The sequence below is a fragment of the Eretmochelys imbricata genome, chromosome 8 (genome assembly GCF_965152235.1).
Source record: "Eretmochelys imbricata isolate rEreImb1 chromosome 8, rEreImb1.hap1, whole genome shotgun sequence".
NCBI classification, from domain to species: domain Eukaryota; kingdom Metazoa; phylum Chordata; order Testudines; family Cheloniidae; genus Eretmochelys; species Eretmochelys imbricata.
Genome location: NC_135579.1, coordinates 12,276,894 through 12,295,467, shown reverse-complemented (window position 1 = coordinate 12,295,467; position 18,574 = coordinate 12,276,894). Strand labels below are relative to the sequence as shown.

Genomic DNA, 18,574 nt, shown 5'->3' with positions numbered 1-18,574 from the left:
CTGTGGGTATTGTCAACAGGGAGATGGGATAGGAGAGCAGTCTGTGGATTTAATGATTAGGTAGGGGAAAGTATAGGTTTAGGTGGTATCTTGTGTGCAAGTGTGAAGGAGTTGTAAAAGGGTCTGAAGTTGCTGTTAAATTTTACAAATGTAGTAGTCTGTCGGTGGAATAGACTCCGTGTAAGGGACGTGCAGTTTGTACCTGTCCATTACGGGGGGGGCGGGGGGGGAGGATTGGGGAGGGGAGAGTGTGTGTGTTGTGGGGCATTCCTCAGAGAGCAGAGTTAAGGCTGAGTGGGTGTGACCGGGGTCCCTGTGGGGGCCAGCTGTGGGCACTCAATTAGAGTGAACTGCAAAGAATGGGGCAGACAAAAAGCTGGTGGATATTCCAGTACTTAGCTTTACCAAGCTAGCATAAAACAGCTTCTTTATTACCTTACTGGTTACTCAGAAGTCCAAACAACACAGTTCCCTTAAAGTGATCCAGCCTCAGGCCTCCATCCAGGTACCTAGGTCAAATATGATGATTCCTGAAAATCTTATTTCATCATGTAAAAGAAAAGGTTCTACCAATCCCAAAGGATCGGACACATTACCTGCCAGGTTATTGAATATTCCAGATCTTACCCAAATACACACTACAGCCAATTCTTATTAATTAAACTAAAATTTATTAAAAAATGAGAGAATGGTTAAAAGATCAATATGCATACAGACATGAGTTCAGTTAATTGAGGTTTAGATTCATAGCAGAGTTGGTGAGCTTTGTAGTTGCAAAGAGTTCCTTCAGAATTCAGTTAATAGGTTATAGTCCAATGTCCAAATATCATATTCAGGGTGCACCAGCATAACTGGGAATACAGTCTTGCGACTCAAACTTCCCCTGATGAAGCTTAAGCGGATCTGAGATGACAGAATCAGGACCCAAGGATTTTTTTATACAATTTCATGTCCTCTTTGATAAGTTGGGAGTTTCTCCAGGAACAAAAGGTAATTAAGATGACTTTGAAGGTGGTCCATCACCAGTACTTAGCTATAGAATTAACATAAGGCAATTTGCTTGTTCCTCCACCATTCACAGTATATTTCAAAGAGAGGTGAATACCAAGATCTCCCGTTTTTACAATTTATTTAAATGCTAGGATGTTCTTTTGATCTCTGAATTATCATAATACAGCATAGATAGGGACTGTTGATTACACTGTGTACCCTACTCAGACATATGTAAAAACACAAGCATTATCTCCCCACATGTCTTTTGAGGGCTATTTTATTTTGCAGGATGTTTAACCCTTTCTGGCCATGCGTCACAGGGTGTTTACCGTAACTCTATATTTCCTGGTTTGAGTTTGCTGACTTAGCTTGTGCCCTGCCAGAATATCTATCACCAGACAACCGTAACTCTCCATTAATGAAGCATTTTGCCATTTAATTTCTAGGTTTTTTTTAAACCAAAAGAAAAATGTTTGTTGGTAGGAGTTAATGGTCAGTTAGTCCTCACCTACGTTTGCAGTTGATATGCTGCTGTGAGTAGGTAATATTCTTACCCCATGTCTACACTAGCACTTATGTTGGCAAAACTTTTGTCGCTCAGGGGTTTGGAAAAAAAAAACAATAAAAAAAACCCTTGAGTGACATAAATTTGCCGGAATAAGTCCTCATGTGCACAGCATTGCGTCATCGGGAGACGCTCTCCTGGTGACATAGCTGCCACCACTCATTTTGCTTGTTTTGTTATGTCAATGGGAGAGCTTTCTCCTGTTGGCATAACTCAACTACATGAGCAGTCTTACAGCGGTACAGCTATGCCACTGTAAACTTGTAAGTGTCGATGTGGCCTTAGGATGTGTCTTCATTGTAGACAATAACTACAGCGATGGGAGAACCCTTCCTATAGTTAATCCACTTTCCTGAGAGGTGATAGCTAGATTGACAGTATTTTTCCATCAGTCTAATGCTACCCGTACCAGAGGTTAGGTTGGCATAGCTACGTCTCACAGAGGAGTGGAGTTTTCACACCATTGAGATGTAGCTATGCTGATGTAAGTTTTCAGTGACTATCCCCTACCTTTTATACAGTGCTGTTCATCAGTAGATCTCAAAGAACTTTACATCATTTTCCCCTTTTACAGATGGAAAACTGAGTCACAGAGAGGTGAAGTGACTCCCCAAGGTCACCCAGCAGGCAGAGCTAGGGAAAGCCCCCATCCAGTGGTCTTTCCACTAGGACACATGATTGTTACGTGATTCCTAAGTGTTCCTCCCGTACATTTTGTTATAAGGAAATGGGGATAATGGTGGTGCTGTGAAATGTTTGCAATGTGTAGTTTTTTTGTTTAACAGGTCAGGTAAGAGAGAAATTTCATCCACGGGTTATGTCCAAAAACCTTGACTGTTCTATTACTGGCATGTCTTTATTTCACCACCTACCACACCATTCCCCACAACATCTAGCTCCCCACCAACAGTTCCAGTTCCCGTTCCCCTACTCATCCCTTTAGAAATCATAAACATGTAAGAAGTTGCTCCTTTCTGTCTCCTGCCCTGTGTTGCTGTGTACACACATCACAGCCAGCAGCTTAATGAAGGGCTGCACACTACCTTGGTTATGTAGCCTGAGCTTCACACTTAGGTGAGCCCCTCACTCCTACTACCCACCACCAGCTTGGACTCCTGAGCCTGCTTCAGCTAGGCTTCCCCAGCCATGCCCCACGCTGTTCTGCTATAAACAAACACATGTGCACCCCCCCTCCCCTTTGCGGATAGTAATGTCACTAGTTTCTTTACTAGGTTTTGACCAGCTTAGCTCACTGTCCGCTTTAATACTCCCACTTCTCTCTGTAGATGCAACACAAAGAAAATCCAGCTTCTGTTCATAGTATTCGTATAATCAAAGCCCAATAAAAGGAGTTAAGAGTTTGTAATGCCCATAATCCAGTGGAAGGTGCAACGTCTTTTTGTTTGTTCTGTTTGCTTTTCAGATCGTGATAGAAGAAGAGAACAAGTTCTTGAAGTTACTTGAGCTTCTGGGACATTATCAAGAGAAAGGATCAGTCATCATATTTGTCGATAAACAGGAACATGCTGACGGGTTGCTGAAAGATTTAATGAGAGCCTCTTATCCCTGCATGTCACTTCATGGAGGTAGTATGCAATCTTAAGGGCTTACATTATTTTAAACTAGAATAATAGGATTGGGTAATTTTAAAGAAATGTTTTAATTTTTTCCATACAATACCATTATAGACCTTGGAATATTTTCTCCCTCGCCACTGTGGTCTTTCATTTGAGAGACCTATATTTTTCTCTGTTTGAATGAAACTGAAATTGACATGGTGTTTTTAACCTATAAAATGCCATAACATGGCAAAATCTCTCTTTATGCAGCAGGATTATGAACTGGTCTGGCAGTAACACATCTCTGAGAACAGTAGTAGTTCATTGCTATTGCAGACCAGTAGGGGGAGTATGAAATGGGTTTTTGTAGAGTCCACAAAACTGTTGGCTGTTAGGTTTCCATCACCTACTTTCTTAAATTACTACTGCATGGCAGAGAAATCAATCTAGAACACAGAGTGGAGCATAAATAATTTTGCTCAGGCTACTGTAGTGCAGAAACGAAATGGTTTATTGTTCTGGAGTTAATTGAATTTTGTGTTAGGTTTTGGCATTTTAAATAATTGGTGAAAGTTCCCTGATCCTGTGTAAAGATGCTTTTTATTATTCTGAATCAAAAGAAAATAAATGCATGAAATTAAATCACACAGAGTTTAAAAATGAACTTTTTTGTGTGGCTCCTTGCAGGTATTGATCAATATGACAGAGACAGCATAATTAATGATTTTAAGAACGGAGTATGCAAACTTCTTGTGGCCACATCTGTAGCAGCACGAGGCCTGGATGTAAAGCAACTAATGCTGGTAGTCAATTACAGCTGTCCCAACCATTATGAAGATTATGTGCACAGAGCAGGCCGAACTGGACGAGCTGGCAACAAAGTATGTACACGTAATTATTTGTTCTTCTTAACTGTGTTTAGAACCCTGCCCTGTTTGTTTAATATAGTTATCCAAAACAGGGATTGGGAGAAGAGAATGTTTCTTTGGTATTCGATGAGAAGGGATCCTAGGGCCAGGCACTACAGTAATACAAATATTAATAAATAATGAACGCTGTGAGGTTTTTAGAGACATCAAGAGTAAGGCAGTGGTCTAAATTTTAAAACTCAGCTTCCTGTTCTGAACCAAATTTGTGTGGCACTTAGGAAATGCTTACTGGAGTAAGGCTTCCCCATGAATTTGGCTCTGTTGCTGAACATCTGATACTGCTCATGCTTGGAAATGTGCGTGAGTGACCTCGGAAGATTTCATGTTCCAAACTTACAACCATGACCAGACTTAAATAAAAAGCTTTAGATTTCATTGTGAATGGTTGAATTATTGTATCACTTTACATGCTAAGCACACGAGTTAATTCTAGGGCTGTCAAGCAATTAATCGTACGATTAAAAAATCGTGATTAAACAATAATAGAATACCATTTATTTAAATATTTTTTGATGTTTTCTGCGTTTTCAAATATATTGATTTCAATAACACAGAATACAAGGTGTACAGTGCTCCCTTTATTTTTGATTACAAGTATTTGCACCATAAATAAACAAAAGAAATAGTATTTTTCAATTCACCTAATACAAGTACTGTAGTGCAATCTCTTTATCATGAAAGTTGAACTTACAAATGTAGAATAATGTACAAAAAAAACTGCACTCAACAATAAAACACTGTAAAATTTTAGCGCCTGTAAGTCCACTCAGTCCTACTTCTTGTTCAGCCAATCGCTCAGACAGACAAGTTTGTTTACATTTGCAGGAGATAATGCTGCCCGCTGCTTGTTTACAGTGTCACCTGAAAGTGAGAACGGGCGTTCGCATGGCACTGTTATAGCTGGAATCACAAAATATTTATGTGCCAGATGCACTAAAGTTTCATATGTTCCTTCATGCTTCAGCCACCATTCCAGAGGACATGCGTCCATGCTGCTGATGAGTTCTTCTCGATAACAAAACAAAGCACTATGGACCAACGCATGTTCATTTTCATTATCTGAGTCAGATGTCCCCAGCAGAAGGTTGATTTTTTTGGTGGTTTGGATTCTGGAGTTTCTGCATCAATGTTGCTCTTTTAAGACTTCTGAAAGCATGCTCCACACCTCATCCCTCTCATATTTTGGAAGGCACTTCAGATTCTTTATCCTTGGGTCGAGTGCTGTAGCTATCTTTAGAAATCTCAGATTGGTACCTTCTTTGTATTTTGTCAAGTCTGCAGTGAAAGTGTTCTTAAAATGAACATGTGCTGAGGCATCATCTGAGACTGCTATAACAGGAAATATATGGCTGAATGCGGGTAAAACAGAGCAGGGGACATACAGTTCTCCTTCAAGGAGTTCAGTCACAAATTTAATTAATACATTTATTTTTTAAACGAGCGTCATCAGCATGGAAGCATCCTCTGGAATGGTGGCCAAAGTATGAAGGGGCATACAAATGTTTAGCATATCTAGCACGTAAATACCTTGCAATGATGGCTACAAAAATGCCATGCAAATGACTTTTCACTTTCTGGTGACGTTGTAAATAAGAAGAGGGCAGCATTATCTCCTGTAAATGTAAGCAAACTTGTTTGTCTTAGCGATTGGCTGAGCAAGAAATAGGACTTAGTGGACTTGTAGGACATTGTTTTGTTTTTGAGTACAGTTATGGAACAAAAAAACCTATATTTGTAAGTTGCACTTTCATCACAAAGAGATTGCACTACAGTACTTGTAGGAGGGGAATTGAAAAATACTGTTGTATCATTTTCACAGTGCAAATATTTATAATATCCACTTTTGTTTTAATTACAGAATAGAATATATGTGAAAATATAGGGAAAAAAATCCAAAATATTAATACATTTCAATTGATATTCTATTTAACAGTGCAATTAAAACTGCGATTAATCGCATTTAATTTTTTTAATCACGTGAGTTAACCACAATTGATCAACAGCCCTAGTTAGCTCATATTCCTCTTTAAAAGGAAGTTCATATTAAAATATCCAGTTTTACTTTTATGTAGTTTAACAGAACTACCTGTGCTGCAATGCTTCAGTAGAAAAAGAGGTCATGGGTCTTAATGGATTATTAATACTGATTAAATTCACGTTGTTTATTAAAATTCAATAGGGATTTGCATTCACTTTCATTACTGAAGATCAAGCACGGTATGCTGGTGATATAATTAAGGCTTTGGAATTGTCAGGGAAACCAATTCCTGCGGAGCTGGAGAAGCTCTGGAGTGACTTCAAAGATCAACAGAAGGCTGTAAGTAACCTTTTTCTTTCTTCATGTGTTTGTGGTTTTGCTACTTTGCACATAACTCTACACACCTAAGTAATCGCACTAACTTCATTGGGGCTACTCATGTGAGGTCAAAAAGGTGTTAAATGTTTGCAGGATTGGAGTCTGAAGTGTTTTCAAGACTCTTCTTGTGAATTTGATGTTATAACGATGTGTATGTGAGCTGTCTTGAGACCTTATTTTTTTAGAAATCCTATAAAAGACAACAACGGTGCTGCAGTATTTATATTTTATTTATATTGGTCACACCATCACACTATTTGAGCACATGGTTCAAAAATTGAATATAATGTGTTTCTTGTCTGCCAAAGAGAAAATTCTGTTATCTCAGGGAATATTTCAGTTTATACAATTATATTACTCAAAAGATATGTTTACATCTACTTAGTTGATATAAAATAGCTGTTAAACTTTTCATTGTAAAATAGTTGTTTCAAGGTTTGAAAAGCCTGATAAATGTCCTAATTTTGTCTTGATTTTTTTTTCATTTAACATCATTATCAGTTAAATAGTCTATATTCACAATTGTTCTGGAAGTGTCTTTTAAAACTTTTAGTGTTTGAAGTGACTTTTTAAAATAAACATTCCTGTTTATAGGAGGGGAAAACTATTAAAAAGAGCAGCGGATTCTCTGGCAAAGGATTCAAGTTTGATGAAACAGAACATGCTTTGGCTAATGAGCGAAAGAAACTACAAAAAGCTGCCCTTGGCCTGCAGGATTCAGATGATGAGGATACTGCTCTTGATGTAAGCATTAAGGGGGGGGAAAAAGTGTTTGTTTTTTGTTTTTTGTTTTTTTTTTTAAGGGATTTCACTGTATTCACTAAAATAACCCATACAGGTACAACTGTAATAAATTGCAGAATGCATGGATTTCTGCTATTCCACACACCCCTCTAACTTACTAGATACCTCTTGTGTGTAAATCTGTATGTAATGTATGAGTGCATAGACCTCATAAGGAGTTAAAAATCTGCCATTTGTCACTTACTGGTATTTTATAAATAAGATAAATATGGCTATTATTCCATTCAAAAGGGCACAAGCAGTTTTTCACCTTTGCAAAGTTAATCATCTTGCACAAAATAAAATAGTCACACTCATTCACAATAGTCTTGTAGTATAGTGATGGAAAGAAATATATAGCAGCTTTTCCCATTTCTAAATCCATATTAGGTACCTTTCCTTAATATTTGCTACCTTTTCCATGATCTGGAAAATTACTCTGACTACTGATACAAAGGCTGTAGAAGAACTGCTGGAAATCCTCCCTCACAAACCAGCTCTGTAGCCTTCACAATGTGAACGCTGCCCTCCTCTGTCTCCCGCAGCTGAAGGGTGAGATTTGTGTACAGAACTTGGTGCATCAGTTTGCACTTAAATGGCACTTCCTATGTGAGAATCTCAAAGTGCTTAACCTTAATTTGTGTGAAACTGATGGACTCAGTATAAATCCCTTGTTAAAGGTAGAAAGTAAATCTGTGGCACGGCCAGAAATAGACATCCAGTCTCCTGATGCCCAGTCTGTTTCCTGACCAAAAGATCATCCTTCCTCACTGTAGCACTGTAGTTTTGTGCAGGCTCTGTCAACGTTTATTGTTGCAAGATTCAAAATTTATTTTTTGAAAAATAAAGCAAATGTACACGGATGTTTTCTTACCATATGTGGACAAGAATTGCATAATGCTGAATGTACTGATATCCTTGTTCTATTCTTTAGATTGATGAACAAATTGAGAGCATGTTCAATTCAAAAAAAAGAGTGAAAGACATGGCAGCACCGGGAACATCTAATGTTCCTACACCAACAGCTGGTAATGCAGAAAAACTGGAAATTGCCAAAAGACTAGCTTTAAGAATTAATGCTCAGAAGAATCTTGGAGCAGAGGCACAAGTATTGGTCCCTTTTCACTTTAAGGTCACCCTCTCTACCAAGCAACAATTTTTTACTAAATGTTTAATAGAATGTATTTTTGTTTTACAGCCATGTTAACGTATTGTTCTATTTAGCTTTCTTATTCGGTACTTAATGGTAAATCATATGAGTCTTTTGACTATCTGTTTTGTAACCTTTTTGATGTGACAAAATGCATTAGCACAAAAACTGGAACCCCTGATCTGCTTTGACACAAAGGGTTAATTATAGCTAATTTTACCAGTAGTGACTAACGGATTTGTTAAAATTATTAGAATTACAAAATATCTGTCTGCTGAAGTATGTAATATACAATACGTTTTCTCATGGTTGTAGAACTCTGTGATTTAATTTAAAATGTATATGAACTTCAGTAGCATTTTGCAGAAGATGGGTTGTTAGTTTTTGAAGTTTCCACCTTTGGAATCAACATAGTCACCATGAACCTTTGATTCTTGGCGGGGGAACTAAAGAGGAAGAGGAAATTTTAATCCAAATCTAACTTCCTAGTTAACAGCAGTCAACTCACTCCTGTTATAAAGCATTAATAATGTTCATCTGAAAGTTTAAGCTTTTTAGAATATATTGCTGTGAAAGTTATTATGTATAAGATAGCTTCTTGTTTAGTGTTGGGGGATTTCAGTTCACAATGTATAATGTCTTGGATGAACTAAAGTAGTGGTTCTCGACCAGGGGTACACCTACTCCTGGGGGTACGCAGAGGTCTTCCCGGGGTTACATAAGCTCATCTAGATATTTGTCTAGTTTTACAACAGGCTACATAAAAACACTAGTGAAGTCAGTACAAACTAAAATTTCATACAGAAAATGACTTGTTTATACTGCTCTATAAACTATACACTGAAATGTAAGTACAATATTTATATTCCAATTGATTTATGTTATAATTATATGGTAAAAACGAGAAAGCAAGCAGGTTTTCAGTAAGTGTGCTGTGGCATTCTTTTTATTTCTGTGTCTGATTTTGGTAAGCAAGTAGTTTTTAAGTGAAGTGAAACTTGTGGGTATGCAAGACAAATCAGACTCCTGAAAGGGGTACAATCGCCTGGAAAGGTTGAGACCCACTGAACTAAAGAACAGAGTATATTGTCAAAGCAGTCCTTGTGCACTGCCGAGTTTTGATTTCTATCACAGGAAGGAGTGTATGCTCCTTTTCCTAGCTTGGTAATTGGACTAGAAGTGTATGGGATGACGTAAAATTACGTTTTGTTTTGCTGACGGCAGTCTGGAATGTCCATAGCATTTAGAGTAGAAAATGTAGCAAGGCTTTTTTTTTTTTTTCTTTTTTGGGCGGGATTGGGAAGAGTGTTGAAGCTGCCTACATGGGCATTTATTTATGTGTAGAAATGTAATGAAACTCTGGTGCTGAAAAGGCCAGGTTTTTATGGTGCTGCCTCTGGGTACCTTGTAATGAATGTAGACTTGTTTTATTACAGGATGTGATGCAGCAGGCTACAAATGCTATCTTGAGAGGAGGCACAATTCAGGCTCCTACTGTATCTGCCAAAACTATTGCAGAGCAACTGGCTGAAAAGATAAATGCCAAGCTCAATTATGTGCCCATAGAAAAACAAGAGGAAGAAAAACAGGAGGGAGGACAAAGTGAATCATTTAAGAGATACGAGGAGGAATTAGAGATCAATGACTTCCCACAGGCAAGCATCATTTTTTTCTTTAATCATATTTTAATTCCAGTCACTTAACACAGTGCTTTACTGCAGACTCTTTGTACAAGTTTTTAATGTGTTTGTTCCAACAGAGAGGTTTTGTCTGTGTCTCAGATCTTTATCAGCTGTATCCAATAAAGCTCCGTGACATTAGCTCAGCTGTGTAATCTGCACCATGTAAGAGATGCATAATCTTTCAGACACATTCTAAGACTGTTCCTTACCACATGAAAATGTGAAGCTCTGCCCTTGATCCAGTCAGCATCTAAATCTTATTGAATTTTCCTATGTAATATTGAAAAGATCTGGCCTTTCTTCTTTGGCCACACTACCACAATTCTGGTCCAGACCCATATGTCTTGATTATTACATCTCTTCTTAAACTAAGATTATTAGGGGAGATTTTCAGGGGCATAAAAAGTAGTTAGGCACCTAACTCAGTCAATGGGAATTAAGTGCATAACTGCCATTTATGCTTCTAAAAAATCTCCACTGTCAGCCTTTTGGAACAGGGACTATCTTTTGCTCTCTGTCTGTACGTTGTCTAACACAATGTGGCCCTGACCAGTCATTGGACCTCTTGGTGCTATTCTAATACCAATAAGAGTAATCGCCTGACTAGTAGAATTAGTGAGAGAGATGCGAGTTTGCTCTTTCCTGCCTGCTCTTCCTAATGCAAGTACAGTGTAAATGTTTAGTATAATTGCATGAGTTTTCTCAATGGGACTCAAATTGCATGCACATAACCACAGTATGGGCTATATCCTAGCCCTGAGTTTGTTCTTCATATGCCCCTACCTTTGTACACTAGATCATAGTAGGTGATACATAAGATAGCAGTTTGCCTCATTCTTGAAAAGAATTTGTAACAGTGTGTCTTAGCAATTATTTCTGTTGAAATCTCAGTGTCCAAGTGAATGAAGTACTCTTTCTCACACTTCAGTCTTCAAGCTTCTAAACTTCCCACAGAGTGAAATGGAAACACTGGCAAGCTCTTTCCAGTGGTCCCGTACATCCATCATTCTCTTTCCTCCACCTTTCTTCTTCTTCTTTCCCTGAAGTAAGGGGTAGCAGTGCTAATGTATTTTATGGCATACGTTTGTTTGGACGTGGGTGCTCATTTTTTAAAAGAACTGATTAAAACCTATTTGCCCTGGAACACATTTCTGTTTAAATAGCTCTCACCATATAATTTTGTTGATACATTTTCTGTCTAGAATGTCAGCTAACCCTCTGGTTCCTCTTTTATAAAATGTCTTTCTCGCTGCTCCTCTTCCTATACCTTTTTCTTGTGCAGACTGCTAGGTGGAAGGTTACCTCCAAGGAAGCTCTGCAGAGAATCAGTGAATATTCTGAAGCTGCCATTACAATCAGAGGAACGTATTTCCCTCCAGGCAAAGAACCCAAGGAAGGAGAACGAAAAATTTACTTGGCTATAGAGAGTAAGTACGACAGATATTTAAATTTAAAAAAATGTCCCCAGTACAGTGTGAAACTAGACATGAGAATCCTTGTGGTAGTAACCATAATCATTATTGTAGTAACCTTTGGGTCCTCACTCCAGACCATTGTTGGTTATGGAAATGTGGGCACCCAGGGAAGCCACTCATTTGTCTCGATAGTTTTTGCCACTTGGATCATGGTGATGTGAAGACCTCTCGGGACCAACATCCTACCCAGACTAAAGGTGCTTGCTTACATGGTGGCTGTATATGAAATATTCAAAAAAAGAATAACAAGAAGAATACACTTGGTGCTAAAAAATGAGAGGAAACGGAGCGACCTTATTTGAGTTGCCATGGAGAAGAGACAAAATGGTGCTGTTATCCAGCAGCACTGGGCAGGGATCATACCTGTTCAAATCTATTGTCTGCAACCTATGGCCCAATTAATCTTACGTTTACTCTGGCATGCTCTATTGCTGATGTGAGTTTGTCTGCAAAGTAACCTGTTGTTTTAGGTGTTTGTGGGTAGTGTGAAATGTGACTCGAAATTTTAAGTATGTCCTTTGTTTAAAAAAACAAACCAGCCCTGGTAATAAACACTAGTCGAGAGTTCAACTGCAAACTATTAAAATGTGTTTGACAACCTATACAGTGCTACTAGAAGTAACTTGCAGTTTTACTCTTTCGGCGTTGTGTGTGGAAAAGATTCTAATATTTTGTTTCTTCCTGTTCTGTCACCAGGTGCCAATGAACTGGCTGTGCAGAAAGCAAAGGCAGAAATCACTAGGCTTATAAAAGAAGAACTTATCAGACTGGTAAGTGAAATACAGTATACTGTATTTCAGAAGAATGTGCTTGGCTTTTTAAAGCTTTACAAGTACATGTTTCAGAAAGTTTATACCAATGCTAGAGCATAAATCTTTATTAATATCTGGGACAGGAAGCTGCAGATCTAAAATATGCTGTACTGGCGAACAGCAAAGAAAATACATTTCTCTGTTCTGTGGGTCAACCCAGGCTCATAGGTATTCTATGCAGACAAAAGACCTCAACAGAATTTTGTGACATCACTTTAAGGGCTAGTTCTTACCTCACAAAACAGTTCATTTCCTGGCTTTAGCTCCGTTAGGCAGAGCTGGGCATGTAACAGATTGGTTTTTAACTTTTCTTGTTTTTAGTTGTTTGTACTGTGTTGAGGTTAGTTGCTCCATGCAGCACGTCAGGAGCAGTAGTCTTCTGTATTTAGAGTTATCTTGCTCCTCGTTTGCAAATCAAGGATTGCCTTGGGAGACTGGAATTCTGAATTCTTCAGAAGCACAGGCCTTGGCTTTTTGTGGAGCAACCTACAATAATATTGCATTAGACTCAGGCAGAACTGCTGGTAGCAGACACTTCTCAACCCAGCTGCTCGTGGGTTCCATTGCTCTTGTGCCTTTATTGATCTAGCTTTGCTCTATTTTTAAAATTGCTGAACTCTACATAAAAATTCCTTCCAACTGTCAAAGAAAGGGTTATTGCGGAGCAATTCTAATAATGAATGATTCAGCTGTTCACTTGTCTGTTTTCAACTAGTGCTGTGATTGACTTATTTTTCCTCTTTAATTGCAGCAAAACTCATACCAACCAACCAACAAAGGAAGATACAAAGTTCTGTAAATATTTGGAGTAACCTGTCTGCCAGCGGCTGGTGTCTGACACTTCGTGGCTTCTGTTGTCTTTGGTGTTCACACTGCTTATTGTAAATTAAGATATTTTTATTTTTTCCTTGCTGACATTTTAACACAAAATTGATATTTGCTGAGACAGCTCATTCTCTTCACTAAGGTTAGCAGTCTTAAAGCAGACCAGCTTTGTCAGGGCATGATGTAATTGAAAAGTATAGTTTATATAGTTTTTTCACTGTAAAACTACTGAATAAAACAGATTTTAATTTTCCTGACATTCTGATATAATGTAAATTAAATTATTTTGGCTTTGCTTTGGAATTTGTTAGGGCGTACTTACAACTTCACATTTTAGGGGTAGTTCACACCTTTTAAGTTTATTGTGGAGTAGTAAAACAGCCAATATAAGAGCAGAATTTTCCTCTCTAATCTGTAGCATCTCTGTGACCTATTCCATATGCATTCCCTCTGCAAAACCCCCACTGATGTCAGTGAGAGCCCTGTGTGATCAGAGTTTAGAATTTTGTCCTAGAACAATTAGGGTGTAGTTTTACAGATATCCCTCCCCTCCCCCCCCATCCTTTTTTACTTCCTACTTTGCCTTTATCATTTGGGGAATAGAATAGTTAAATCTTTGGGTTTCTTGTAAAATGAGACATTTTGTAGTACAAAAATGGCTTTCAGATTTTCTCTAAATGTCAGCATTTTAGGATTTGATTTTGTTCCCATTCTTCAACCTTTAGTAAATAAAATAAATAAATCTCAGCAAAAGAGAGAAACCACTTTTGTAATCAAGCATAAAGTTTGACACATTTTTATAGTGTTATATATACATTTAATGTGATTCTTTCAGGATGACTGTTGTTATACTATTAGAGAATGGCTTTCGACAAAAAATTAGCTTCGTAGGTCGGCTCCACAAACGACCCTTATTGCAGTGGTGGAACGTGAAAGCTTCCTGGGAGTCAACTTTTTTGAACCCACTTCTCCCTCATCCCCAGAAGTCATTAACGTTTCACATTGTTACTGTCAAGATTTAATTTTTTTAACCTCTTGTCTTATCTGTAACCAAAGTGACAGATTGTTGAGTCATTCTAGCAGCTGAAAAAGCTTTCAAGAAGATGAAAACTTACAAGGCTTTTTGTAGAAAGCTTTCCTGACCTGACATCGTGGAGGAAAAATATATACTTTTAAAATAGCTATGTGTATGTACTGCTTTAACCCTAGTGAAGAACAAATCAAATGCTTGCATCATGGTTATAAATTCATTTTTTCCAAAAATCAAATATTTTGAAGTCCACTCCAGTTCTGAGATACTAATACATTTGTAGATGTAGAAAAAGAGAAAACTGGCCATATCCACTAAGCACTATACATTTACTCTGCCAGGAACAACCTTAATACGATACCTAAGAAAGTTTAAAAAAAAAAAAAAAAAAAAAACTAAACAAAACAAAACACCTGAATGGAGCCAGAAGTAGCACATATAAGAAAATCTTCTCAAAGTTCAAACAAAACCTCAGATATTTTCAAAATCAGATTCCCTTTAAATGTTTCAGGCTTCGTAGTTAGGATTATTTATTATGTAAGATGTTTCACACAGTTTGTGCTGACTTGTCTAACTTTTTGACAGTGCTGTAAATTGCAATGTCCCCCAGAGTTGTGGTGGGTTTTGATATGTTTGGTGTAGAGCACTTTCAGGTTCAGGCATTCTGACTTTTTTTTTTTTTAAACGTCTTTGGTTTGAAATGTTCGTGATGATATCTACTGAGCAAAGCTCTGATAGACATACTTCTGAGATTTCCAGCTCAACGCTGTTGGATTTTCAGCGAGGTTGGACAATGTACAATCTTCCAAGGTTTTTTAAATGCAATGTCAATATTCATATTTTTTTTAATTCCTCTAAATAAAAATAATGTCCATGTGTTTTTTCTGAAATGCTCTTTCCGATGATGGTTTTTGCCCTGTTTGCTGTGCCTCTGCACTTGTTTCTATTGCAGCTCCGTGCTCACTAATTGTAGCTGCTCCTTTAAGTGTAGGGAAACACATTCACTATCATTACATTAGAATCTTTGTTAGGAATGGAATGAAAAGCAGCAGACAGACACCAGACAGTAAAACTGCTGCAAGAGAAACATCACTTAAGGTGCTTGGGTACTTGGGATGGGGAGGGCCAGCAATCTGCAAGAGAGGAAAAAAATGAGACAAACTCTTAACAGAAATAAATAAGGCAAAAAAGAGAGAAATTGAGATGAAGGGGAAAAAGCTATCGTGGTAACAAGGCGAAGAATAAGAATATGGAGGAAAACAATGAACTAAAATTGTTGCATTAAATCTTTCTTCCTAATTGTTTTTGTGCTCATGGAAGTGGACCCAGCTCTCTGATAACCATAACATGTCTGCTGCTTCCTTGGGGGATGCACCCCCTTTCAGATGCTGGAAGAGAACTTGAACTGTATCTTTAAAAAAAAAAAAAAAAAAAAAGAGCAATATAATAGATAACAGAGCAATGTACCCTTTTTGCTCTGTTATCTAACACACTTTCCAAAGAGAGTGTGTTCCCAACTCCCTATATTTTCCTTATAGTTTTGGTGTTTGAGTAAGCAAAACATCCTCCAGCGATTGTATTTTGGGCAGAAATAGAAAAAAAGTGATGCTGGATCATAAACTTTTTTTAAACGTTTCACTGTAATCATATTTTGTCAGCAGCTAATAGCCCGGGATTCCTCTTCTTGTGGCATCTCTTGTCCTGACTAGTGGTAGATCCAGGCTGCCTTATATACTTACCAGCTTATTCCACAGTGTGTGCAGTGCAGAAGTATCCCTCCTGATCATGACTAACCCCTAATTCTGAGGGCTAGATTGTGACTTTACGGGCATCTCTACACTACAAAATTAAGTCAAGTTAAATTGATGTACAGCCACTACAGGTGTTTCACGTCTACACTATACTCCTGTTGACTATGTGCATCCTCACCAGGAGTGCTTCCGGGGCACAGATAGTTCAAGCCCCAGGGCTGACAGCCAACAGGCGATGTAAGTAATGATGCCCTAACTACATCTACCTAAGTAACTCCACCTCCACAAGAGGCATAGCATTCTAGGTAGTGACATAGAATCATAGAATACCAGGGCTGGAAGGGACCTCAGGAGGTCATCTAGTCCAACCCCCTGCTCAAAGCAGGACCGATCCCCAATTTTTGCCCCAGATCCCTAAATGGCCCCCTCAAGGATTGAGCTCACAACCCTGGGTTTAGCAGGCCAATGCTCAAACCACTGAGCTATCCCTCCCCCCCCCACCCCCGGCAACTTACATTGGTGGGAGCTACATTTAGTGTGGATGCTTAAAGTTAGATCAGTGTAAGCTGCCTTACATCAACCTAACTCTAGTGTAGACCAGGCCAAAGTACCTATGCAATGGAGTGAGGGGAGAACAAGCACATACTTTTTATACCTGTATGTTGGCTACATATACCTTGGGTTGCTGGGCCCACAGGAGTAAGCACTTACTCCCTGCACCTCCTCCCCAGCAGCTAAGTGGAAAATTGTCAGAGCCTTGGCTCCGCTGGCTGGCCAGCACAATGGGACTTGCATAGTAGAAGTCACAATTTGCTGCTGGTTTTGGCTGGAACCAAATTTTTGCTCTTCAATCCTGAATAGGGAGGAATTGTGTATCAGCTGGATGTTGGAGTCACAAGGGATTATTTAGGGCAGTTAAGTTTATGCACTCCTTGCTCACAACTGTTCCTTTTGTTATTTATATTATAGTAGCGCCTAGGAGCCCTAGTCTGAGACCAGGATTCCATTGTACTAGGTGCTGTGCAAACACAAGCAAAAGGGCGGTTCCAAGTCACAGTCTAGGCCTAATTCTTTTACTTTGTCAGAAACCCTGACTGGGTTTGTGCATGTAAGAATTCACATTAGTGGCCTTTTCAGAATACATCAGAATGGGTGTCTGAATATAAGAATAGTATAGGGTCCAATGACTGGATTAGAGGCAGCTAATTACATGATCTGAATCTGTTCCTGAAGTGGTATGAGCACAAGAGCTACCCCTCTGCTTTGCTTTCCAGTTGTGTACTGGGGTTTGTACCTTCATGAGCACAGCAGTGCAATAGAAATGTGAAAATGGTGACTCTGATGCCCAGAATTATGCGATGTAACTTGCAGTATTTATAAATTGCACAGTCCCTTCCCCAGAGATCTAATTGCACTCAAAGGGGGTGGGGGAGCTTGGGAAGGGATTCAAAGGAGGGGTGAAATGGTCAGATTGATGGGCTAAGAAGATGCTTTTTGCATGTGCTTTGTATGGAGGTGGACAATGTGAGTGTTGGGAAGAAGCTGCAGATATTAAGATGGGAGACAGTAAAAATCAGCACAAGTGTGTTTTGCTTTCTGGAGAAATATTTTGATTCTATATTGGTAAGGGTCTTTCTGGTGGATGATTCAAGGAGGCATCCTGGCAGTCTGTGGCCTAAAGGTTATGGCAGCTGGCCTGGGACAAAATACATTGCATATGTTTAATAATTAATGTTAGAGTAATCAAAAAGTGCAGCAGTTTTAATCTTTTAAATTAAAAAATCTTGCAGTGGCCACAAGAGTGATTTTTGTGTTTCACCACTCCAGTGAGTAGGGTTTTTTTGTTGTTTTAGTTTTTTTTTAAACCATTAATATCTGCTGCCCCATGACACTACAAAGCTTCAAAAGTACAAAATATGTTTTCTAGAAACCTAAGAGTATCTATCTCTACTCAGATATATAGTTTAGCTTGTCATGTGGAAGTAAAATCTGTGCTTATGCACCTAAGTGGAAATTGAAGAAAAGAGGCTTATTTCCCAGCCCTTCCTTTCGTATAATTTGTGACTAAGGGACTTGGGAAGAAGGGCTTGTGGTTAAGCCAATGGACTCAGAGGCTCTGGGTTCAATTCCTGGCATTGCTACAGACTGGAAGATAGGTCCATCAATGGCTATTAGCCAGGTTGGGAAGGGATGGTGTCCCTAGCCTCTGTTTGCCAGAAGCTAGGAATGGGCGACAGGGATGGCTCACTTGATTACCTGTTCTGTTAATTCCCTCTGGGGCACCTGGAATTGGCCTCTGTTGGAAGACTGGATACTGGGCTAGATGGATTTTTAGTCTGATCCAGTATGGCCATTCTTATGTATGACCCAGAGTCAATTAATAATCTCTGCCACAGTTTCTTATCTGTAAAACAGATACCACCACCCTACTTCTCATGGAGGTTATAAGAATAAATTCATTGTGAGACACTCTGATACTATGATGGTGTGAGCCATAAAAGTATCAGTGTAGCATACTGTACAGAACTGATTGTGCTATTGCCACACACATAACAGCTACTTTCAGTGAAGGCCAAAAGTAAAACTCCTCCATTATTTTTCTGATTCCCCCAATCTCCTAGAAAAATCATTTTGTTAGTCAGTATCTGTTTTCCATCTCAAACA

The 18,574-nt window shown here is 38.6% G+C and overlaps 1 protein-coding gene across 2 annotated transcripts in view; it reads left to right on the top strand.

Moving 5' to 3' along the window:
- The window catches only part of DDX46 (DEAD-box helicase 46), a 38,191-nt gene extending 23,142 nt beyond the window's left edge, over positions 1 to 15,049 (top strand). The window contains exons 15-23 of one of the 2 annotated variants that reach the window (XM_077825433.1): positions 2,982 to 3,144; positions 3,805 to 3,998; positions 6,226 to 6,363; positions 6,997 to 7,146; positions 8,120 to 8,293; positions 9,772 to 9,990; positions 11,300 to 11,444; positions 12,189 to 12,262; positions 13,056 to 15,049. In XM_077825433.1, coding sequence (XP_077681559.1) covers positions 2,982 to 3,144; positions 3,805 to 3,998; positions 6,226 to 6,363; positions 6,997 to 7,146; positions 8,120 to 8,293; positions 9,772 to 9,990; positions 11,300 to 11,444; positions 12,189 to 12,262; positions 13,056 to 13,103 — 1,305 coding nt within the window. In that variant the 3' untranslated portion in view covers positions 13,104 to 15,049. Of the gene's footprint in view, positions 1 to 2,981; positions 3,145 to 3,804; positions 3,999 to 6,225; positions 6,364 to 6,996; positions 7,147 to 8,119; positions 8,318 to 9,771; positions 9,991 to 11,299; positions 11,445 to 12,188; positions 12,263 to 13,055 lie in introns of both variants that reach the window. The other variant, XM_077825432.1, reaches the window with a different exon arrangement.
- Positions 15,050 to 18,574: the final 3,525 nt, after the last annotated feature.